The 22,746-nt window shown below is 42.6% G+C and overlaps 6 protein-coding genes across 6 annotated transcripts in view; 3 read left to right on the top strand and 3 right to left on the bottom strand.

Annotated features, from left to right (window-relative positions):
- LOC117142371 (cGMP-specific 3',5'-cyclic phosphodiesterase) overlaps nt 1-17,293 on the top strand; it is a 43,584-nt gene extending 26,291 nt beyond the window's left edge. Inside the window, exons 3-14 of the mRNA XM_033306301.1 lie at nt 951-2,040; nt 5,724-5,988; nt 7,491-7,736; nt 7,794-8,059; nt 12,333-12,413; nt 12,482-12,769; nt 12,836-13,079; nt 13,136-13,227; nt 13,291-13,614; nt 14,417-14,570; nt 14,675-14,834; nt 14,890-17,293. Coding sequence (XP_033162192.1) covers nt 1,351-2,040; nt 5,724-5,988; nt 7,491-7,736; nt 7,794-8,059; nt 12,333-12,413; nt 12,482-12,769; nt 12,836-13,079; nt 13,136-13,227; nt 13,291-13,614; nt 14,417-14,570; nt 14,675-14,834; nt 14,890-15,511 — 3,432 coding nt within the window. The 5' untranslated portion in view covers nt 951-1,350 and the 3' untranslated portion in view covers nt 15,512-17,293. The remainder of the gene's footprint in view (nt 1-950; nt 2,041-5,723; nt 5,989-7,490; nt 7,737-7,793; nt 8,060-12,332; nt 12,414-12,481; nt 12,770-12,835; nt 13,080-13,135; nt 13,228-13,290; nt 13,615-14,416; nt 14,571-14,674; nt 14,835-14,889) is intronic.
- On the bottom strand, nt 8,069-10,157 carry LOC117142373 (probable cytochrome P450 313a1). The gene is made up of 7 exons (XM_033306303.1): nt 9,945-10,157; nt 9,650-9,850; nt 9,400-9,585; nt 9,266-9,338; nt 9,065-9,191; nt 8,440-9,013; nt 8,069-8,372 (listed from the first exon to the last, which is right to left on the bottom strand). Exons 1-7 carry the CDS (start codon nt 10,099-10,101, stop codon nt 8,212-8,214), a joined length of 1,479 nt encoding a protein of 492 aa, XP_033162194.1. The 5' UTR covers nt 10,102-10,157; the 3' UTR covers nt 8,069-8,211.
- Nucleotides 13,738-14,433, bottom strand: LOC117142377 (cell wall integrity and stress response component 2). The gene is made up of 2 exons (XM_033306306.1): nt 14,385-14,433; nt 13,738-14,164 (listed from the first exon to the last, which is right to left on the bottom strand). Exon 2 carries the CDS (start codon nt 14,126-14,128, stop codon nt 13,742-13,744), a length of 387 nt encoding a protein of 128 aa, XP_033162197.1. The 5' UTR covers nt 14,129-14,164; nt 14,385-14,433; the 3' UTR covers nt 13,738-13,741.
- A 175-nt stretch (nt 17,294-17,468) lies between the features above and the next one.
- LOC117142374 (ribosomal RNA processing protein 36 homolog) lies at nt 17,469-18,466 on the top strand. The gene is made up of 3 exons (XM_033306304.1): nt 17,469-17,620; nt 17,679-18,216; nt 18,271-18,466. The coding sequence occupies exons 1-3, from the start codon at nt 17,555-17,557 to the stop codon at nt 18,399-18,401; spliced, it is 735 nt and encodes a 244-aa protein (XP_033162195.1). The 5' UTR covers nt 17,469-17,554; the 3' UTR covers nt 18,402-18,466.
- On the bottom strand, nt 18,405-19,270 carry LOC117142376 (39S ribosomal protein L11, mitochondrial). The gene is made up of 3 exons (XM_033306305.1): nt 19,040-19,270; nt 18,695-18,979; nt 18,405-18,634 (listed from the first exon to the last, which is right to left on the bottom strand). The coding sequence occupies exons 1-3, from the start codon at nt 19,172-19,174 to the stop codon at nt 18,464-18,466; spliced, it is 591 nt and encodes a 196-aa protein (XP_033162196.1). The 5' UTR covers nt 19,175-19,270; the 3' UTR covers nt 18,405-18,463.
- A 209-nt stretch (nt 19,271-19,479) lies between these two features.
- LOC117142372 (serine protease HTRA2, mitochondrial) lies at nt 19,480-21,574 on the top strand. The gene is made up of 3 exons (XM_033306302.1): nt 19,480-20,274; nt 20,342-20,856; nt 20,941-21,574. The coding sequence occupies exons 1-3, from the start codon at nt 19,687-19,689 to the stop codon at nt 21,104-21,106; spliced, it is 1,269 nt and encodes a 422-aa protein (XP_033162193.1). The 5' UTR covers nt 19,480-19,686; the 3' UTR covers nt 21,107-21,574.
- Nucleotides 21,575-22,746: the final 1,172 nt, after the last annotated feature.

A 22,746-nucleotide genomic window follows, 5' to 3' on the forward strand; every position in this document is an offset into this window, starting at 1 on the left:
TTTCAGGTGGCACGTGGCAAACTATGAAAGTGTTTACCATGCAAATGTCGACGGCCATTTCAATGCAAATGTGCACAAATGGCAACGTTGTTCTACCAACTCACCCCATTTTCATCTCGAGCATTTTTCCTTTTTTATTTGCCGTCGGAAATGTGAATGCAAGCCACCTTTTGAGCCGTGGTTTTTGCTTTGGACGTAAGCTGAAATTACCTATGCCCCTACTTGCGAGAGGGGCCATAAATTTGTGTCCCATTGAAGCATTTAAATTTATTTCCATTCCGCATTCTGGCCGAGATTTCAAGAGATTTCTCCACTCTGCAGGGGGATCAGCGAATTTATTACCCGCAAATAAATTCCATGTGATACATTCACATTTTCTGAATTGAAAACCCAGGCGAAAAACGACTCTTGAATGAGAAAATCTTGATTTGAAATTCAAATTGGCAGCGAACTGTGAAATTTATGTTTCCGGCATTTTTATCTTAGATAAAAGTATTTGGCCTACAGGAATTAGTAATATGGTGTTAGTTCTCGATCAGGATTTTATTTAAAATTCCTTAGTTAAGGTGTGATGCGCTTAATAAAAATGACTGTTAAACGCATTGAGATTTAGCACAGTCAGTGAAAGTGCAAGGACGAACTACTCTGGAAAATCTCACGTAAAATCCCTGGCAACTTCCCGGCAACTCATTAATTTTTGAGCAACTGATAAGGAGCTAGTAGGTGGCGAGGTCCTTCGGCTCTCCTCCGCGTTTCGCACTCAAAGTTAATGGCTTGGTTAGGCCACGCCCTGCTCATCTAGAATTTCGAAAGCGATTCCCGTAATGGCAGCGAGCCATTAGCCTCAAGTGGCAATGTGGCAAAGTTGCGTCTAAACTTTCCATTTGTTCCGTTTAAGCTGGCCCCTAATCCGCCATCAAATAGTAACTTTCTCCGCTCTTCTTTCGCAGGTTTCTTCAATCAATGCGAAAAATCAACTGTTAACCGGCGAGTGGACGCATTTAAAGCCATCGCAAAAGACAAACAACAAGGCAGACGTGCATGAAGGGAAATCTGGCGGCTAACCGGCCGATGAGTCTGGGCCATCATCAATTACCCCATCGCCTCGCACCTGGCCATTAAAGCCAAGGCGTGTGGAGATTGTGCGGATTGTGGAGAGCAACAGGTTGGCCGGACAAGTCCTTGGGGACTCCAAGACGAAGTCACCCGTTCCCGCATAAGTGGGCGAGTACGTGACTTAATCAGCGGGCGCAGCTGGATTCTGAGCCTGGCTAACGAGGCGACCAGAACGATCACAACTAGGAGCTGGAGAAGAAGGAGGTGTGCCCCCGTTTTGCCCGCAATGATTTCATGCACGGCCCAGTGAGCAGGAGCAGCAGCAGCAGCAACATGACAGATGTGTCATCGCCAGCTGGTGGCGCCGCATCTCCGGTTGAAATGACCACCAGCAGCTCCTCAGCCGCCACTACCTCGGCGTCCTCGTCCAAACCGCTGACCAATGGCGCCAACAAGACGACTATATCAACGGCAGCTGGAGGAGTGGCACCGGGTGCTGTTCCTGGACCCGGGTCCGGAGCAATCCCCGCCAGCAGTTCGAGTGGCAATCAGGTCAAGCTGGAGCATCATCACCGCCAGAGCAATAACAATCGACCTGCGGCCACCAATCGCAGTTCGGAAACCAAGCTGAGATCTCCAGCCGGCGAGAGTGATGGCGCCTCAAGGCTGATGACACCTGCCGGCAGTTCCTCATCCCCATCGCAATCTCCATCGCAAACCCAAGCCAGTATACAAACCCAGACGAGTCAGCAGGACAGGCTGGCCAAGGCGAGCACCACGGCATCTCAGCAGGATGTCGATGAGGTGGCCCGCCTGTTCGAGGAGAAGCCGGAAGCATTCGAGAAGTGGCTGACGGAAAGGGCTCCTCCAGAGGCACTCAGCCGACTGCAGGAGTTCATCGAGAATCGCAAGCCGCACAAGCGACCCTCGGTCACCTCCGATCTCTTCCAGCAGTGGATGGCCGCATCGCCCACCGTGCAGCAGGTAAGCACATAACAAAGGAATTTGTCATTATATTAAGTTATGTTATTTTAAATTTAATTTTAGGGATGTAATTTTATTTAAAAGAATGACCTAGAAAAGTTTAGAGCTCTCCCATTTCCTAGTGCAATGAATTTTATTCGGAGCCCATTAAAACTATTTTTGGGAAATGTGATTACGCCATTTGAGTCGCAGCCAGTCGAAAACTTGATTGAAAGTTGTTTTAGCACTTTTCGTTTCGTCCAAATTTGTATTCATGGGGCGTCATTATTACACCTCCATTGCATCCTAGCAATCCTTTTCAGCCCACGAATTCCGCAGGACAAAGCTAAGTAGCAGGCGATTGCAAGTGCCAATGCAGTTGGCCAAGTGGCAGTGGCAGTTGCAGTGGCAAGTGCAGTGGCTCCCCAGCACTTAGCCAACATCCATGCTTTTCACATAGTCAGTGCTCTATTTGCCCACCATGGTGGTAGTGGCACTACCGAGTAGCGACTGTTTGAGCTGGTATTTGTGTTTGCCCTGCTTTGTTTTGCCCTGTTTTGTTGTACTTTTGGCACTGCTGCGCTGGATTTCCGCTTTTATTTAACTTTGTTCGCCTTCTCGCCGAGCGAATTAACTAAATTGATATTTTCACAAATTTCCTTTGGCTGGCTTTCCGCTTGTCTTTGGCCGTCTCTGGCTGCGTGTGAAGTTCCCTAATTGGAAAAACTCACACAGACTGGCATTTTTCCGACCTTTTGCTTATGTTTAATTCAGGCACTAAAAATGAAATTACTCGAGCCGAGCGAAGCGATATGCCCTTCTGCAATCGACAGCCAAAAGCATTATATATATATATATATATTTATTTATTGCTTATTTATTGACAACCTCCGCCGCCGGCAGGTTTTTAAATCGCTACCGCACGACGGCGTCAAGTATTTTTCAATTAACTTTTATTGGATATTTTCTGTAACAGGGAAAAATAACATAAAATAAAACGCTGTGATATACGAGTATATATGACCTGACCTTTGTCGATGGCGAATGCTCGTTTCGTATAATTCGTAAAATAAATTTCATGCGTGCTACGTTATGGGTATAAAATAATAGCGACACTTTTAAATAAATTTTTGTTGCTTTCGACCTTTAAATTAAAATGTGTCATCTGATTTCTGAAATTTGAATAGTTCAATTTTAACATGTATATTTGCTTATCAAATTTGGTTTAATATTTTAATTGACACTTGTATTTGCAAAAGTACGCATAAATGTATAGGTGTTAAAAAATCAGTATAACTTGTACATGCAATTGAGTTTAATGGGTTCTTTTACCCGTAATTTTACTATTTTCTTTTTTCTTTGGAATGCGCATAATGGCCATACGATAAGTGCATGAACTCAAAAAGTCGAGCACCCAATTGCACTCTTTTGAGCCACTTGATGCCAATGGCAACTGTCGTCGAGACCCACTTGTGCAATGCGTTTTTGCGATGTTTACCTTTCTGAAATATCCATCTAAATTATGCTAGATCACCACTCGAACTGCAAATTGCACTTGGGCTGCAATTGGTTGAGCAAAAACAGAAAGACTGAAAAATATCAAAACATGAAGTGCGCTCGAGTCCAGCATGGAAATCGGCACTCACCTGGGCACTTGTGAATCAAAACTAAAAGTCAGTGGAAAATTCTTTCAGCCAGTGCAGCAGTGTGTGTGTGTGTGTGTGGGTGCTTGCAAGGGGAGGGAAAATGGTAAAGAACTAGGCCAGTGTCCTGGGCAAAACAAGAAGCAGCCAACCTTTGAGTCCTTTCAGCGATTGTCTGGCTTAGTCAGTGAACTTTCTATATTTTTTGCTTTTGTTCGCCGCAGGTGAACGGCACGTGTGCCTGCCCCTTTTTGTTGTCGATATTGTCAATTTATTTAAGTGCATGTTACGCAATGCAAACTGCAATCCCCGCTCATGAAATTGACAGTTCGCAGTCCCAGTTGTTTAAACGTATTTGTATCGTTGGCTGTACGCTTGCAGTACTGAAATTTTCATGCCATGCACGACGTTTTTCCCATTAAGAGCCATTTCGTTTTCATTTTTCACTTCCTTTTGCAAGGAAAATGTATATATATAAAAAAGAAATCGAAACAGAAAAGAACAATAAAGCAGAACGAGTGCCCAACATCGTATTGTTGATTTTATTGTTGTTTTAAGGGGAACACCCAATGCCACTGGCTGAAGTTCAAATTTACTTAACGCTCTGACTGGCTTCGCTTTGTTTTCATTTCCCTTTATTTGTCTGCATTTTATTTAATGAATTTGCATTGTTCCCGCCCGAAACACAAATACAACTGTTTTTCTAACTTTCAGTTCAATCCAAACAAGGCGGAGATTATTTTATGCTCTGTTCTCGGTTCCCGAGTCTTTTGTGAGCTTTTCTTTTCTTAAGCTGGTGCTAAGACGAGTTTTAATGGCGTTTAAGTGCTTTTATATAATTCATTAAGTGAAAACGAAAAACAAAGGTGACGGATATTGATTACAGCTTATGCAAATAAAATGTTCAGCTAGTAAGGCAATCTTGCATACTATTTATTTCATAGATAATAGCAATTGAATAAATTTATTCATTCAATTCTGCATAAAAAATAGCAAATACGGTGTAGGTTTACCCCATGTGGCCTACTTATTTTTAAACACAGTAATTATTGATATTTCTGGCCGTGTGCCACTTGGAAATGTTAGTACAAGAAAAGGCAGTACCAACAGTAAATTGCTTTAATTTGTCAGTGAAAATAATGGGTGCTGTGGGTGGCAGGACTTGTGGAATGGGATGGCCTGTTTGCAGGACCAGGATGGGGACAATACACGCAATATAATCAGCTCCCAGTTCGCGGCGCGCAGCTCCCAGCTCGGTTAATTGGCCACTCGCACGCACAGGTCACAGGTCACAGGATCGGGCGATTCGGGGCCAAAAGAAGGGAGGCCTTTTTCGGTATTCAATTACCACATTGCCACAGGACGGCGGCGGGAGCGACGAGGTTGGGCAGCCGCTTGGGGGCACAACTGCCAACTGCTGCTAATAGTCGCCCTTTGAACCGGGCCAAGTTAATTTCCAATGAAATTCGGGGCTCGGGTTAAATGGCCAGAAATCGAAAACAGAACTAATGCCACGTGCGGAGAGACAATAGCCCCAAATATCGCCTTAAATACAATGCTGAATGTTTAAAATGCCCCCGCTCGTTGCGCCGAGTAATAATGGCAGTTAATATAGCTATTTATATGGCGAACTAATTAAATAGCGGAATTATTCCGCTTTCTCATGCCAAACAGCAGAATTCAATTACAGTCCGAGCACGTACTTGCACTGTTCAAAAAAAGGAGCATGATCTTACAATTAGAAAAAGGTAGAAAACAAAATATTCAATCAAGAAGCTCTGCAAATTCAAGGCATACAATGTATGATTTATATATGAACCGTAAAAATATAAACTAACACTTAAATAAAAATAATATAAAAATTATCGCATAGTTTAGTGGAGTTGTTAAGAAGCATTTTATTTAATTTAATTTATATTATATTCCCAATAATATTCTAAGTTCAATACGAACACGAATTAAAGTTAAGTGTGGCATTTTTTTTTTTGTTTTCCCAAACTCAATCTAATCCCGCTATTAACCTTTATGTGTGTGTGTTTCCTTCTGCACTTTCGCCCACAGAAATCGCCGAGGAGCCTCTCGAACTCTTCAGCATCGTCACTTCCGGAGTGCCGGAGGCATCTGATGGACCTGGACGAGGGCGAGCTGTTCATGGAACTGATTCGCGACGTGGCCAATGAACTGGACATTGATGTCCTCTGCCACAAGATTCTGGTCAATGTGGGACTGCTCACCCACGCGGATCGTGGCTCCTTGTTTCTGGCCAAGGGCACGCCCACCAACAAGTATCTGGTGGCCAAGCTATTCGATGTCACTCAAAAGACAGGTGAGTCTGCAAAACAAATGCAAAATGACCTTTGACAATTCCCTAGTTCTTCTTGCTTGGTATGTGCAGTAGGTGTTGTTGTTTGTGGCGGGTAATCCCGCTTTAATTAAGGTGAACAAAATGAACTGCATCTGCACAATGGCTGAAGAAGGCTAAAATGAAAATGAAAAATGGGCTGCATAAGCCGAGTCAAATGTGGTCATAAATGCACAGGGCATAAATTGAAGGACTCTCTCTGTCAAAAGCCAGATAGAATCGGGGGAATAGGGTCAAATAACATGAATAAGGAATAGGAAAAGGCTATCAGGATAGTATTTTTGCATCTTAATTGTTTCCTTTTGTGAAATCGAATTTCCTTAATTGTTTCTAAGGTTCTCTGCAGCAACTGCAGCGACAAATTTCACTGGTATTTATGTGATAAAATGTCAACCTCAAAGCTGTTTATAAAGAGTTTATGGCCCACAGAAGGGGGCCAGGCCAACCCATTGGACGTAAGCAAATTGAGACTCATTAGCGGCCGGACAAATAATTCGAGGGGTGGCCAAAGGAGCTGGATAACACATTAGCGAAATTAAGCTCGAATGGAAGTGGGCATTAAAACTTTTGGAGACGTCATAAAACTGAAAAGGTCGCCTTCAAATGTGATATATCGTGTATTTCTGAGAACGTGATGCCACAGGTTCCGCCCACAAAAACAAAATCAACAAACAACTCCACATATTCATACCGAAGTGCGTTACATTCGTAATGAATCCTTGGTGCAGATCCGTGAGTAAAAGCCACCGCTTCCGCTACATAATTCAGTGGGGAAAATGCGAGAAAGATTAGAGCTGGGAAACGCCGGGTGGAAATGGGCGCTGCTGGTGCTGGCCTCAGATACAGATATATCTAATGTTTCGGATGCGATACGGATACATGTGAGCCGCTGTGTGGGCCTCTGAGATTATGATTGAGGCGGGACCGGCGAGCTCATGCAAATTCACATTTGACTTCTTGCCCTCGGATTTCGTGGGGCCTTGCCATTATTTATTTATATATTATTCCCTCTTTTTTCGGTGCTTCTGCCCAGGCCGTGTCCTTATATCTTTTGCATGGCAGAGTGAATATTTTGCCTATAAATTTAATACGTATTCAGATGCACGACGGCCCTTATCTGGATCCTAATACGCTTTGCAACGGTTGAACTAATTTTCAGGCCTTATTCAGCGTGCTTAAATTTGAGTTGTAGACGAATTAAAAATTTATAAAATGTTTTTGGATAAAGAGTCGTCGGGTTGCCTAAAAGCATTTATAGCTAGTCTATAAGCAAACGTAAAAGGGTAAATTTTTAAACAGCTTATTAAAGAGTACATTTGAAGTACGTACCACAACTAATACCTTTTTAAACGTAACTGATGTAAAGACGTACAAATTCGGGTCAAAGCCATCTTAATGCGAGAATTTTTTCTTTGCACAGCGTTTTTGCCTTGATTGACTCAACTTTGAATCTCGTTTGATTGCAGCACTCAAGGACGCGGTGACTCGGGCCAGTGCCGAGGAGATAATCATTCCCTTTGGCATTGGAATCGCGGGAATGGTGGCGCAGACAAAGCAGATGATTAACATCAAGGAGGCCTACAAGGATGCGCGCTTCAACTGCGAAATCGATCTGAAGACCGGCTACAAGACGAACGCCATCCTCTGCATGCCCATTTGCAATTACGAGGGCGACATCATAGGCGTTGCTCAAATTATTAACAAAACGAATGGTGGATATTTAAAGGATATGTCCTTCCTCCAAATGTATTAACTTGTATCTCTCGTAGGCTGCATGGAGTTCGACGAGCACGACGTGGAAATCTTTCGCCGCTATCTGACCTTTTGTGGAATTGGCATACAGAATGCCCAGCTCTTTGAGATGTCCGTCCAGGAATACCGGCGTAATCAAATTCTCCTCAATTTGGCGCGCAGTATCTTCGAGGAGCAGAATAATCTGGAGTGCTTGGTCACCAAAATTATGACGGAGGCCAGGGAACTTCTCAAATGCGAAAGGTGCTCCGTGTTTCTGGTGGATCTCGACTGTTGCGAGGCGGTAAGTCAGTTTCAGGAATACAACAATATAAAAATAGATTTATTAAGCTTTTAGTGGGCCTTGTTATTTGGACGGTGTTTCTAACATACAAATATCTCAATATTAGATTTAATTATTATTATTTCTTTTATTGATCTAATAGTTTTAGAACTCTAACTGCGTCGCTGAAGTTTAAGTCGAGGATACTCTGCCAGTTTCATGGTCATGTTATCCACATAAACCAGATCCTTGTAGAGAGTGTTTGTGCTAATCTTGTAGTTCCTGAGTATTCTGCATAAGGCGAACTTTGAAGACATCATTGCATATTTAGACCCTGAGAAAATAATATAAGGAATTGATTTAATATATTTTCCGAGACTACATGGCGGTGATCAACCAACCTATGCAATTTCTCTTTCCCCTCGCAAATGGAATATAGGCATATGGGTGCTTTTGCTCCATGTTTTCCGCCAAGAAGTTATCCGGATTAAAGTTGTCTGCATCTGGACCCCAGACTTCGGGATTTCTGTGAGTGTGAAACATATCGATGCCGATGACGACTCCTTTGGGAATGAGAACTCCATTCGAGAGACGAACATCATTCTTTGTTTCCCTTGCCGTTATTGGAATGGCAGGTATCAGGCGTAGGGTCTCCTTTATCACGCGCTCCAAGTAGTCCAGCTTTTGCATATCTGGGTATGTTATTTCAAAGTGTCCGGCATCTGGGAAGGCAGCATTTAGCTCCTCAAAGACCGCTTCCTGGTGCTCGGGATGATTGGCCAGAAGGAAGAGGGTGTGGTACACTGTTAGAGCTGATGTATCATAGCCGGCGGCAATCATTATACAACATTCGCTCTTCACATCCATATAGGTGATATCGCCTTTGCGGTACAGTTCCATTGCCCTATTGATCACAATGTTCAATTCGGGATCTGAATCAGTCTTTGGCGATGGATTGACTTTTTTATTAACCACCTGAAGAAATATGTTTAAAGTAAAAATATCTCAGGACCCACCGATACTTACGTTGTCCAACATTTTTTGAATTCTAGAAAAGTTGTCAGCTCGTAGCTTATCATAACCGCATATTTTTGAAACCATATTGTTTTGGACCAAGGGCATCAATATATTGAGAGTCGAATGAGATATGAGCCTATAAAAATAAATGAGATTGTCGCATTTTAAGTAAATGAAATTGGTTTTTGGTTTGCTTAAAGTTTCTCTTACGATTCAAAGCATTCCACGAGGCTGCCATTTTTGAAGTGCTCATCATGTTTAACTTCAGAACCCATTGTGGTTTCTTGCAAAAGAGTTCAAAATCAGAACAGTTTATCAAACAATACCTTGATTAGATGGCTTACGGGCAGCTATTTTAAACGACCATCTGAGCATCTCTGGAACCACATCCATTTCGCCCTTGTCGACATGGGTATCTAGTAAATTCATCAGGATTTTCGTCTCGGCATCGAAAATGTGAAAGAAGCTAAGCAGAAGATCCTGTTTAAACGATGGGTTAAAGTGTTTGCGGCGATCAAGCCAATCGGGATCTAGTAAATGCGTAGATTATTAATTAAACTTGATTAACTGTTAATAATGCTGTAATTTAAGCACCTTGTTTTCCCAGCAATCCATTTCCCATGCAAGAAGTTATAGCATTCACAATATGCTGGCTCTTGTTGTGGCAATCAGGAGACGAAAAGACATCCTCCACAATTTTCGGATCTCGGGTCACTATAAATGGCACCGGACCCATCCACGTTAAAATAGTCGAACCGTACTTATTCAAATACTTTGTTCGAAAGCTTAGTTTACCTATTTTCGAGTAATTTATTATTTATTTTTTTATTTATTATTTATTATTTATTTTTAATTTATTCGTTCGCTTGGGTTGAAGAATAAAATTTACGTTTATAGGTGATGATATTTTCCAGGGAACTACCCAGAATAGGTAGTCCTATGGGTCCGGGAATCCTTAGCATCAGCAAATATAACCTTCGGCGACTCCATAAGAAATATATCCAAAAAAGAGCTCCGACCGTCAGTAAGAAATTGATCGTTAGCATAATAGCACTGTCACTTCGAAGAAATATATTCGCTATAGAATGGTTTTCTTGACTGATTCGTCTCGAGACTTTGGTTGGGGTTTATATAGAAGTGGTGCGGTATTATCAGGTCGTTTATATGCAATTATTAAAATAAATTGTTGTTATTATCTAGGTTATTGAAAAGTATTAAGACGTATACTTTTACATAATTACGACAGACTTCTGGAATGGGGTCACTTAGAAAAAACTGTAATAACTTAATAATTGTGCATATATTAAAAAAAACTAATAACTGTTGAGGAGGTAAATATAGAATTTAATCATTCCCTTACCATCGTCTGTGTTACGTCCCTGTCTGCGTATCTAAGTCATTTGAATCGATATTGATATTTAAATTAATTGACCGACATTCTTCAGACAACACGAGTGTGTCCAAGCAAACTGGTTAGCGATTGGCGAGTTTTTCCAAAATATGATGCATAAATAATAAAGTTAAATCCTGTGGACACCACCCAGTGTCCTTCGCAGTTTAATTTACATTTTTAAAACGGCTCCGCGTGACCATTTTGTTTGTGTGTTCGTCGTCGTCAACCCAAAATGAACTTAAAATGTTCAATTTACAAGGTTTTCTTTTTGGGACATAATTGTGGGCGTATCCACGTGGCTGGAATTCAGCAATATTCAAGTGTCAGGCATCGCGTGAAATTCTGACAGCTCGGTGGTAAAATGTCCTTGGGGGCTTGTAAAATAATGACCAAGTCTGGGCAATTTACATTTGTGCCGTAGCTTCGCTGATTGCCTGCCTTTAATTAAATTGACTCGTGCTCGAATTATTTAAATTATAATAATCGACAGCGTAACTAGTCTGGGGCATATAGTTGCGGAAGTATAGAAAATACTATAAGTAAAAAGAAAGTTTAACGACGTCTCTGATCTTTCAGCAATTAGCTAGGAATTGTCTAGGTAGCAATTATCACACAATAAGGCAGGTATTTTAAAAGCAGTAACGAGTATTCATTGCATTTTATAATTATAAGGAACACATTCGTTGGATATAAATCAAGCTCCTCAATGGGAATACCTTTGGACGCCATGATTGACATCATGAAATGTATTCATTCTTTTATTGTTTTCGAGCAAGTAATTATTTATTCGAATCTTGCTTTTGGGTAAATGTATCGAGATACACATTACTTACGAAGGAAGAACACGTGCACAATTGTTTTACATATTCCGCCTTGGCCACCAGGGCGTATGAATAATGCCGCAGGATATGCCTTCAGGAATAATGCATTAAACAGACAGCGCGACAGTCGGTGGGACAGACGGCGGGACAGAGCAGTGAAACAGATGTCCAGCCCCCTGGTTGATTCATACACGAGAGACATTTTGCTTGGCCAATTTGATGAATGCATATCATAAAATTACTGCATGCTGCATTAATTTATAGCCAGTGGTGGAAAATAAAGGCCTTGCATATGAAATTTAACGAACTTTGCTCGAACTAAACAAACGCTATTAATTTCACACGGCAACTTTAGTAATTTGATCTGCCAAATTAAATGTTGTCGACTACGATGATTGTTCAATTCGGGAAATTGCCATGACCAAATTAGCCATTATCTGCTGCCAGCTGATAATGCAAATGCATGTGTAATGGACAATTTATTAGCCCATAAGGCTCAACTGGCCCACAGGGGCAAGAACGGTCGAGTTGCGGCGGACGGACTCTGAAAACTTGGCTGACATGCCCGTCATGTGCAACATGTCAGCTTAATTATGCTCGGGTGGGTGGCGGCGGGGTGTGGAGTACGAGCATGGGAGGTTCTGGTCGACTGTGTGCGGCCACAAATGCACTGAAAGAAATGTAAAAAGCAAGTATTTAAAATTACAAAATGATAGTTTACAAAATGGCAAATATAGCTGGTATTACAAATAGCTTTAATATAGTAATACAAAGTATCAAACATGTTCATGAAAATCAACTTTTTTGCAGAATTTTAAAGACTATTCACTTATTTCACAATTCAATTCACTGTGACACCAACCCTATGTATACATCTTTTTTTAATTTTCCACTTCAATACCTTATAAACTATAATTTTTTTTACGTTTTGGCTGGGAGCGCGCGCAATGGTGCAATGCAATTTATCAACAAGCTGGCGGCTTGGGGGAAAGCCGTTACGAGCTCCATTAGTGGCAGCCACTTAATGTACCCTCTGCCCTTCTTCTCGCCCCTCTCGCCACAGAGCCATTTGGAGAAGATAATTGAGAAGCCCAATCAGCCAGCCACCCGCGCCATCAAGTCCGCCGATAGCTTTGAGGAGAAGGTAAGTCCACCTGACGCTTGACTCGCTTCCAAATCATTGATTCCGGTTTTCGAAAACCGATCGGACAGAAAATGCGCAATCGTTTCACGGTGCTCTTCGAACTGGGTGGAGAATATCAGGCTGCCAATGTTTCGAGGCCATCTGTCAGCGAGTTGAGCTCCTCGACGCTGGCCCAGATTGCACAGTTTGTGGCCACCACCGGGCAAACGGTGAACATCTGCGATGTCATCGAGTGGGTCAGGGATCACAATCAAATACGGGCGGAGGACGAAATAGATAGCACTCAGGCCATCCTCTGCATGCCCATTATGAATGCGCAGAAGAAGGTCATTGGCGTTGCCCAGCTTATCAACAAGGTAATAATTTGTACCTCTATTTGCGTGCTAACTATTTATTAACAACTTGCGCCACTAAAAATTAAGGCCAACGGAGTTCCCTTCACCGATTCGGATGCCTCTATTTTCGAGGCATTTGCCATTTTCTGCGGTTTGGGCATTCACAACACCCAGATGTACGAGAATGCGTGCAAGTTGATGGCCAAGCAGAAGGTGGCCCTCGAGTGCCTCAGTTACCATGCCACCGCTAGCCAGGATCAGACGGAGAAGCTCACCCAGGACGTGATTGCCGAGGCGGAGTCCTACAACCTGTACAGCTTCACCTTTACGGGTAGGTGAATTTAAAAGTATTCTATATTGTGTTCTAAATATTTCATTGTATTCCAGATTTTGAGCTGGTCGACGATGACACCTGTCGCGCAGTGCTTCGCATGTTTATGCAGTGCAATTTGGTCTCGCAGTTTCAGATACCCTATGATGTAAGTCAATGTCTTTAAATTGGCAATTTGTAATCAATTATTTTTATAATTATATATTTGTAGGTCCTTTGCCGCTGGGTTTTAAGCGTTCGCAAGAATTATCGTCCTGTTAAATACCACAATTGGAGGCATGCTCTCAACGTGGCCCAAACGATGTTCGCCATGCTTAAAACTGGAAAGATGGAGCGCTTTATGACAGATCTGGAGATTCTGGGTCTGTTGGTGGCCTGTTTGTGCCATGACTTGGACCATCGTGGCACCAACAATGCATTCCAAACCAAAACGGAGTCACCGCTGGCCATTTTGTACACCACTAGCACGATGGAGCACCATCACTTTGATCAGTGCGTGATGATTCTCAATTCGGAGGGAAATAATATTTTTCAGGTAAGCGCATAGATTTTTAATAAGCAAAAATATTTTGCGTTGTTTAGGAAGTCAAGTAGTATATAAGCCAATTATGATTTATGTAAAAGTTTCAACCATTTATTATTATAATATAGTTGGGGCTACACTAACCGCGGACCACGCGTACATTGCGGTTCCTGGACTTCTTGTTGAGTTTTCGGTTGGCGGCCTTCTTGGATCGCTTAGCCGCATTTAGACGGGCCTTGCGGGACTTGGCACGGGAACTTTTGGATCTGGTCGAGGAACTTTTGGTGGTTCCCACTCTGATTTTCCTGGTGATCGAGTACTTCAGATTGCTAAGACGCACGATTTTCTTGTTTGTGCCGGAACTAGATGAAGGGGACGACGTGGTGGACTCTGTGGTCGATTCCGTGGTGGTGCTGTCCGTGGTGGTGCTGGTGCTCGATTCCGTGCTTGTGGTGGAATCAGCAGCTCTGACTTGAGCCACATACAAAACCATCGAGAGGACGAAGAGAACAAGGGACAACTTCATGTTGGATGCTTCAATTGAGAACTGATATGCCTTCTGCTGGGAAAACACAACTTTTATAGTAAAATTAAGATTGTCTAGCGACCGCCAAATCAGCAAAAATGTTTGTTTAACAAAATATCTGCGCGTTGACTCCACCTTGACTTCAATAGGGGGTGAACTTTATTTTAAGCACATGTCTAGTAGTACGGTGACGTCATAGGCACAGATGTTTTTGAATAGAATTTAAGTTTGAAATAACTAATAGAAGCGGAATTACCTAATGCAAATGCTTATATTCGCTTTTTTTAGGCCTTGTCACCTGAGGACTATCGTTCAGTCATGAAGACCGTGGAAAGCGCCATTCTGTCCACCGATCTGGCCATGTATTTCAAGAAAAGGAACGCTTTCCTGGAGTTGGTGGAAAATGGGGAGTTCGATTGGCAGGGCGAGGAAAAGAAAGATTGTGAGTCCAAATAAATGCTGATCCACAATTTTTTCCCTTAGCTTTATTCTTGTATTTCTTATCATTAAATCCTTATGAAAATACCTTATTTCAATTGATCTCAGTGCTTTGTGGCATGATGATGACTGCCTGCGATGTGAGTGCCATTGCCAAGCCCTGGGAGGTTCAGCACAAGGTTGCCAAGTTGGTGGCCGATGAGTTCTTTGACCAAGGAGACCTCGAGAAGCTGCAGCTCAACACCCAACCAGTGGCAATGATGGATAGGTAACTTACTAGGAAATACCAAGAAAATGTACTTAAAATGTTTAATTATTATTAGGGAGCGCAAGGACGAGCTACCCAAGATGCAGGTGGGCTTCATCGACGTGATCTGTCTACCCCTCTACAGAGTGCTTTGCGACACCTTCCCCTGGATCACTCCGCTCTATGAAGGAACCTTGGAGAACCGACGCAACTGGCAGGATCTGGCCGAGAAAGTGGAAATGGGCCTCACCTGGATCGATCACGATACGATTGACAAGCCCGTGGAGGAGTTTGCAGCCTGTGCAGATGAGGAGATCAAGGATATCGAGTTCACGGTGACCACGCTCAATTGCAATCAGCAATCCCAGCATGGCAGCGAGGATAGCCATACGCCGGAGCACCAGCGAAGTGGCTCCAGATTGAGCATGAAGAAGACCGGAGCCCTGGGCAAGGCAGTTCGATCGAAGCTATCAAAGACCCTATACAACAGCATGGATGGCTCAAAACCGAAGACCTCCTTGAAGCTCCTTGAATCCCATGTCAGCGAGGATATGGACGACAAGAGTCCTACGAGTCCTTCGCAGCCGCAGGCTTCCGGGAGCATGGGCCGCATGTCCGCCTCGTCCTCCACTTCATCCGCCGGCGGCCAGATGGTGGACAAGTCCAAAAAGCGATCCAAACTGTGCGCGTTGTTATGACGAAAGCCGTCCAATTAGAATATGGCGACTCCCTCCAGCACCACGGGCAGTGAGACTGACCACAAGTGCGGAGGGGGGATGACCGAGTTCTAATTGGATTTTGGAGTTTGGAAAACTCACATAAAAAATCTTGTTGTGCTCCACCTGTATCTATTACAGGATTTGATACTCGATTTCGTTTGATTTGAATGTTTTTGTTTGTGAAACTATATATTTCAATAAAATAACTTTTGCTTTAGATGTCAGGATATTAAACTAAAGTCCCTGCTACACTAGGGAATAAACAGTTTATTCTCTTTTATCCTATTTTACATCATTGAATATAAATGTCACTTTTTATTGTAAACAAAAGTTATTTATCAAACTTCAGAAACTTCAAAGAGTTTTTAATTGAAACATATTGTAGAACCGGAAAACTTAGAAACACATGTATAATTTCATTAACAAGAAACGCATCAAATCTAATCGAAATCGAGAACGAAGGCAGGAGTATATGTACATGTTTGATATATGTTTTAAGTACTATAACTACCCATATACAAGCGGATGAGCATTAGGCAGAAGCAAATGCAGTTGCAATATTAAGCATAAGTGAATGTCAAAATATGTGATCTATTTACGGTCCCGCAGGTGCGAAGCCCCCGGGTTGAACCTTTGTCGGATACTATCCTCTCTCCCTATCTATCTATCTATCTACCTATATATCTATCTGTCTGTCGCTTTTAGGTGATTGAAAACCGCGAAACTAAACTAATTAACTAAGTAGATGGAATCCAACCAACTAGCTAAGAGTGTACGTAGCTACCCTAACCAAAATCGTGCTAGTCAAACAAACGTATGAGATACTATTATGTGTACGAAACCCCTAGTTAAGAATTTTGAGGCTACAAACCAGGCATCGGGCATTGGGCATCAGGAAGTCGGATAGGGATCACTACTAGTCCTCGCCTGTGATCGGCTTGAAATCTACTTTATAGCTAACTAATATATATTTGTATGCACAGAGGTGTGTATTTACGTAGCAAACTATAGCAATATTATATGATATTTCCCACACATCCCACACGATTGTGAGCACAGCACAAATATTGAGTGATCGAACCGCTCGAAAAAAAAGATACAACAGAAGGAAGCAATTGAAGATGAATGGATGATACTTTTCGTACTGTGTTTGATTGTATAAATATAAATATTAGCTTAAAGATACACAGCAGTCAATTTTTGAACTCGAACTCAAGCAAAATACGAATACGATAGATATTTGGCATATAATCGCACTCGGTTAATATGAATAATCCGGTCCCACACTCTCCTAGTTGTTGCAATCAAGTTTACTTTAAATGTGTGTACGTGTACAAAGCAAACTACTTATATACTGTAGAGCATAAATATAAACTAAATATACATATACGGAACCTATATAAAATATTTACATTTGACTAATGTATCTATAACTGAATTGCTTAGAATTAACGTGTTTAAGAGCATTTTGATTAATTTTTTATTGGTCTGCGTGTGCTAATCAAAATTGACTATTAAATGTCAACAAAAATAAAGTTTTACATCTATTTTTCTAGTTGCTCTGCCGCTCGCCTGAAAATCAAAATCCAGACCACTTTACGAGCCGATTTAAATCTATTTCTGGATTTAGTTGTGACAATTGTATTAATTGTGTAAATTTCTTGACCATTTCGTTGCTTGTTTTTGTTCCCTAAAGATTGAAACAATTATTCACGTTTGTTTACCTTACTATGTAAGACTTGCAATTAAATCAAAAATAAATCACACCATTGAGAATTACTCTAAAAAATGTTTCTTTATTTAAATGGGTAAATTTATATTATCGAAAAATGCCAAAATCTGAAGCTTCTTAAATTCAAATAAAGCGGTTCAGTAAATTTAGTGCTGGCTAACGTGTATCGCAGTGCTTATAGTAACCTATCGTTATCGGGCCCAGCAGTCAGCTGTTTGTAACCCAAACAATCACACGTGAATTTCATAAAAAGTAAATAAATAAAATTTTTAACGAAAACTAAAACAATTATGTCCTCTCCCAGTGAATCCTCTTCAGCTTCCGAGCACGAGGCTAGCGATGACAACGAAACTCAGGTACAAGTAATACAACTATACAGAAATATGGTTTACATATGCAAAAACTTCCTTTTAGAATGCCATTCGCGAAGATCTCAAAGGAATGACGTTCGAGGAGATAATGAAACTAAAAGAGGAGCTGGGCGCCAAGGTATACAAAGAGGCTGTGCTCGGTGGCAAGAGTTCTAAGCCCCAAAAACCAAAGGCCAAAACCGACCTCAAGCGGCTAAACAAAAACCGACCTCGTGAAATGACCACCAGACGACAGGTTCCATTTTTGGGCGCCGAGCACCGAGTGGAGCGGAAAAAAAATGTTGAACTCAGAGATCCAAGATTTGACGAGAAATCCGGAACATATAGTGCAGAAACCTTCAAGAAAAACTACCAGTTTGTCTCCCAGATTCGAGCAAAGGAAGTTGGTCAGCTGAAGAAGAAACTGGACGAGGTGGAGGATGAGGCGGAGAAGCACAATATAAAGGACACCATGCAGCGACTTATCAATAAAAATGTGGAGGACAAGAAGTGGCACACCAAACAGAAGCAACTGAAAAAGGAGCGCTCTGTCATTCAGAAGAAATATGATCTGGGGCAACAACCTCATTATCTGACAAAGAGTACGTTTCTGATCTAGAGCAAATTCAAGTTTTAATTGTGTTTTTTCCCGACAGAGGAGCGTCGAGCTAAGGAACTTGTGGCCCAATTCGAGAAGCTGAAAAACACTGGAAAACTCAACAAGCACATGGAAAAGCGACGCAAGAAGAACGCCGCCAAGGACCGCAAACGCATTGGCATAGAATAAGACTTACGCTTTAAGTATAAATGTATTTTAAACAATTAAAAGCACAGTGCAAATAAGCAAGCCTAGCCCGTGCGCAACATCTTTGCTTCCCGCTTCTCCTGCAACTCGCGCCGTTGCTGCTCCACAATTAGCTTGCGCTCCTCCAGGAACTCGCCATAGGCCGCAGGATCTATTTCCCTGACCACTTTTATGCCACAGGTCCGGGCAATGCTGATGAGCATCTCACACATTTGCTAAGAAACGAGGCATAAACTTAAGTCGGATTTATACCTCAAACTTTTCGGAATACCGACCTGCATGGTAAGAAGTACATTGGGCGGGTCCTGAATCTTAATGGCTGCAATCTCGTACAAATGCTTGAGGGTGATCATACCGGCAACCTCCTTGCCAGGAGTCATGGTGCCTCTTTGTATGCCCGCCGCTTGCTTCAGGAAAAATGTGGCCGGCGGATGGTGGATAACCAAGTCGTAGCTGCGATCGCTGTTTACGGAAATCCTGCACGGCAGCGGTACGCCCTCTTTCATTTCCGCGGTCTTGGCATTGAAGTCCTTGCAAAAGGCGGCAATATTAATCGCTCTCTGCGTGTGGTTAAGAACAAAATTATATACACATTTTAGATTTAGAGCCGGCTAACTCACCTGTCCCAACATCGGTCCCAATGGCGGACCTGCAGCAGCCATTCCCGCAGGTATATTCGTCTTCAGTTTGCTCGTGTGCGTCACACGTTCCACCGTCTTCTTCAGGGACTTCAGCTTACCCGCTGCCTTCGACATTTTAATTGATTTATTTTTACTAAACAATTGATTCAAACTGTTATGCAAAGCGAAATGTGTTGGTAGGAAGAAGAAGAAGCAGCAGCAACAGCTGATGGCTTTGCTGTCGTTTTTAGTTGGAGTCTATAGCTGAATAGCTAAAATAAGTACTTTCAAACGAGAGACATTAACATCATATGAAATTATGATTTAAAGAAATATCAAAATGTCATTTGCACAATAGCAGGCTTTTAATAAGCAATATTATGAAAGCAGCTGAAATTTTAAAAGCCCTTTGAATTATAGCTAAATGTACAATAGCCAAATTCCCGTGATAAGCAGACGATTAGCCACCCCTGATGCGAAGAAGAAGCATCGCGGCCAACAGCTGTTTGCATTGCCTATCGCCTATCGTTAGTCGAGGGTGTCGCAGCAGGCAGCTTTTGTGGCAGAGTGCCAAATTGAAATCAGCTGCCAGCTGAGAAGTGATAAATTAAATAACAATAACAAACGCCGAGCAATCACATAAACCCATGGCTTTTCGCGGTTCCCACCGCTTGGAAGTGATCTTCAAACGCTGCATTGCCTCCCCGGTGTTACACAGTCAAGCAGGCAATCGGAAGAGCAGTCAACTAGCGATCAAAGGAGTCGATCCAAACAGCAATGGTAACAGTGGGCAATATCAGCAAAATGGTGAACAAAAAGAAAAAGGCTGGAGACGATTGGTTCGATTCTTTGTGCCCTTCTCCCTGGGCGCTGCGGTCAGTGCGGCGATCATCCAGCGGGAGGACTTAACGCCAACGATAGCCGCTTCCAAGATGACCGGTCGTCGACGGGACTTCAACTTTATAGCTGATGTGGTGGCAGGTTGTGCGGATTCGGTGGTCTACATTGAGATCAAGGACACACGCCACTTTGACTACTTCAGCGGCCAACCGATTACGGCATCGAATGGTTCCGGCTTCATCATTGAGCAGAACGGTCTCATCCTTACCAACGCCCATGTGGTGATCAACAAACCACACACAATGGTTCAGGTGAGGCTATCCGACGGCAGGACTTTTCCCGCCACCATCGAGGACGTGGATCAGACATCCGATCTGGCGACTTTGCGCATACAGGTAAGCGTACAGTGAATTTCTAAGCAGGGCAAGTCCTATATGCATATCTATAAATCCAATCTTACAGGTGAACAATCTTTCGGTGATGCGGCTTGGCAAGAGCAGTACCCTGCGATCCGGCGAGTGGGTTGTGGCCTTGGGCAGTCCGCTGGCCCTAAGCAATACGGTGACCGCAGGAGTAATCAGTTCCACCCAGCGGGCATCTCAAGAACTTGGCCTTCGAAACAGGGACATCAACTACCTGCAAACGGATGCTGCGATTACGTTTGGCAACTCCGGCGGTCCCTTGGTCAATCTGGATGGCGAGGCTATTGGAGTTAACTCGATGAAGGTGACGGCTGGCATTAGCTTCGCAATACCCATTGACTATGTAAAGGTGTTTCTGGAGCGGGCGGCCGAGAAACGAAAGAAGGGCTCGGCCTACAAGACCGGCTATCCGGTCAAGCGGTACATGGGCATCACCATGCTGACGCTCACACCGGATATTCTGTTCGAGCTCAAGTCACGAAGCCAAAACATGCCCAACAACTTAACGCACGGCGTGCTCGTGTGGAAGGTTATCGTTGGGTCACCGGCGCACAGGTGGGTCAATACCTAAATGGTTAACCTATCAATCAACCAGCATTTTCCATTACAACGTGCTTTTTTGCTCTACCTCCTTTTTAGTGGTGGACTCCAACCCGGAGACATAGTGACCCACATAAACAAGAAGGAGATCAAGAACTCATCGGATGTCTACGATGCCTTGGCTGATAATAGTAAAACCCTAGATATAGTGATCCTGCGAGGTGTGAAGCAGATGCACGTGACCATTACGCCAGAAGATCCCTAGTTAAACCTGTATGCAGCACCTGTACCGAATTGTATATATTTATATATGTAAACGAAACCTACCGATCCTGGGAAGAAATCGCTGACAAACCCACCCCCACACGCTCCTATTCCTAATCGAGTGCCTGCCTATATTTGTCTCTGGCTAACGAGTAGCGAAATTTGCATAGATCGCTGGCTCGTTATCAGTGGCCATTATTAACAGCGGCACGACCATAAGTTAATCTACGCATCGGACGGCACGAAAATGTATCTCCGACTGGGTCGATTGGGTCGTCTGTCCGTTTCCGAACATCATCGATTTCTCTTTCATGGAGCGCTGTGCGTGTCCCCTACCATCCGTCTGTCCGTCCATCCGATTGTCCTGTTCCAACAACGACAAAAATGTATTTACGCTAATTGAAATATCTTGCGTTGCGATCAATCGATGCCATATTTTTTATAGGCCAAACCTCGGCAGTGCAGAAAATGCAGCAGCAACATCAGCCGCAAAAAAATGTCGAAAAGCGAAATGCAAATTTCAATAAATTTATGCAACTGTATTCCCAGCGCTTCACTTGGCCAGCTGTTCAATACCCTCGATAGGAGTACGTTGAGAATATCTTACAACATGAAAAATTCTATTTCTTGGGTGCTGAGATGTTCAAAGGTCGAATAACGAACTTATTGCAAATTATTATTAATGAGTATTTTATGAAACTGAACCTTTAAAATGTATTGCTGCCTAGTTGAATCACATTGCATATTCGGACAAAAATATTCAGTCCTAGTTTATAAAAAATCAAATATGTAAACACTATTTTATCAAACTAAAAATCACTTATTTTGAGAGTATGAAACAAACATGAATGTGTAATTGAAACGAGTCTCCTAAATCTACATGTTATGTGCATAAACAAAATAAGACCTAATAGTTGAAATAATGCATTAAATGGAATTTTTATCCGAAACAATCTTTGTAAATATTTCAAAAAAAGAGTATTCAAACCTCACATAGCTGAGCTAAGATTGGTTTGGTTTCGGTTTATTTGTGGGTGACAAGGCAGACGTTGCCAATGATGATGTTGTTGCCGCCGCTGCTGCTGCTGCTGTTGCTGTCGTTGCGTGAAAAGTGAAATTCTTGTGATTATTAATTTTGTTTTCGCTTTTGGCGATGCTACGCTTTTTTGGCTTTTGCATATAAATTCATATATTGATTCCGCCGGACTGGCCATTGTTGTTGGCATTGCCGTCGTTGTTTATGTGACAGCGGCCTTTATGACATTGTTGGCACTAAGTTACCTTTATTGCTTATAAGCCGCACGCATAAATGCAGCTTAAAGTTCATAAATTTGCCAATATTCACTCGGCAAGGGGTTAAGCAAACGGACCTCGCTTTTGCGATCGTGTAAACACTTTTTACTTTATTCACTGGCGCCCCACGCTTTTTGCACTTTCTTTCTGCCATTTCAGCCGCTTGCTTGCCCGGGCATTCGTTTCCATTTCCATTTCCATTTCGGTTTCGGTTTTTAGTTTTCAATCTCATTCCCAGTGCCGTCTGCACTCTGTGCGCCGACTAATTGAAATATTTAAAATGCATAAAAGTATCGCATTTAAGCCTTGCAATTAGTTTGTGGTGATCCCGCAGTTTGCCGTCGTCGT

This window comes from Drosophila mauritiana, chromosome 3R (genome assembly GCF_004382145.1).
Source record: "Drosophila mauritiana strain mau12 chromosome 3R, ASM438214v1, whole genome shotgun sequence".
NCBI lineage: Eukaryota > Metazoa > Arthropoda > Insecta > Diptera > Drosophilidae > Drosophila > Drosophila mauritiana.

Excerpts from the sequence above, each read along its gene's own strand:
- LOC117142373 (XM_033306303.1), bottom strand. The coding sequence starts at position 10,101 with ATGCTAACGATCAATTTCTTACTGACGGTCGGAGCTCTTTTTTGGATA. Across the intron at positions 9,851-9,944 it reads AAATATCATCACCTATAAAC|GTAAACTAAGCTTTCGAACA; the intron begins GTAAATTTTATT and ends ACTCGAAAATAG. Across the intron at positions 9,586-9,649 it reads TGGATTGCTGGGAAAACAAG|ATCCCGATTGGCTTGATCGC; the intron begins GTGCTTAAATTA and ends CGCATTTACTAG.
- LOC117142377 (XM_033306306.1), bottom strand. The coding sequence starts at position 14,128 with ATGAAGTTGTCCCTTGTTCTCTTCGTCCTCTCGATGGTTTTGTATGTG.
- LOC117142374 (XM_033306304.1), top strand. The coding sequence starts at position 17,555 with ATGTCCTCTCCCAGTGAATCCTCTTCAGCTTCCGAGCACGAGGCTAGC. Across the intron at positions 17,621-17,678 it reads GCGATGACAACGAAACTCAG|AATGCCATTCGCGAAGATCT; the intron begins GTACAAGTAATA and ends ACTTCCTTTTAG. Across the intron at positions 18,217-18,270 it reads ACCTCATTATCTGACAAAGA|AGGAGCGTCGAGCTAAGGAA; the intron begins GTACGTTTCTGA and ends TTTTCCCGACAG.
- LOC117142376 (XM_033306305.1), bottom strand. The coding sequence starts at position 19,174 with ATGTCGAAGGCAGCGGGTAAGCTGAAGTCCCTGAAGAAGACGGTGGAA. Across the intron at positions 18,980-19,039 it reads TGGGACCGATGTTGGGACAG|AGAGCGATTAATATTGCCGC; the intron begins GTGAGTTAGCCG and ends AACCACACGCAG. Across the intron at positions 18,635-18,694 it reads ATGTACTTCTTACCATGCAG|CAAATGTGTGAGATGCTCAT; the intron begins GTCGGTATTCCG and ends CTCGTTTCTTAG.
- LOC117142372 (XM_033306302.1), top strand. The coding sequence starts at position 19,687 with ATGGCTTTTCGCGGTTCCCACCGCTTGGAAGTGATCTTCAAACGCTGC. Across the intron at positions 20,275-20,341 it reads TGGCGACTTTGCGCATACAG|GTGAACAATCTTTCGGTGAT; the intron begins GTAAGCGTACAG and ends CCAATCTTACAG. Across the intron at positions 20,857-20,940 it reads GTTGGGTCACCGGCGCACAG|TGGTGGACTCCAACCCGGAG; the intron begins GTGGGTCAATAC and ends CCTCCTTTTTAG.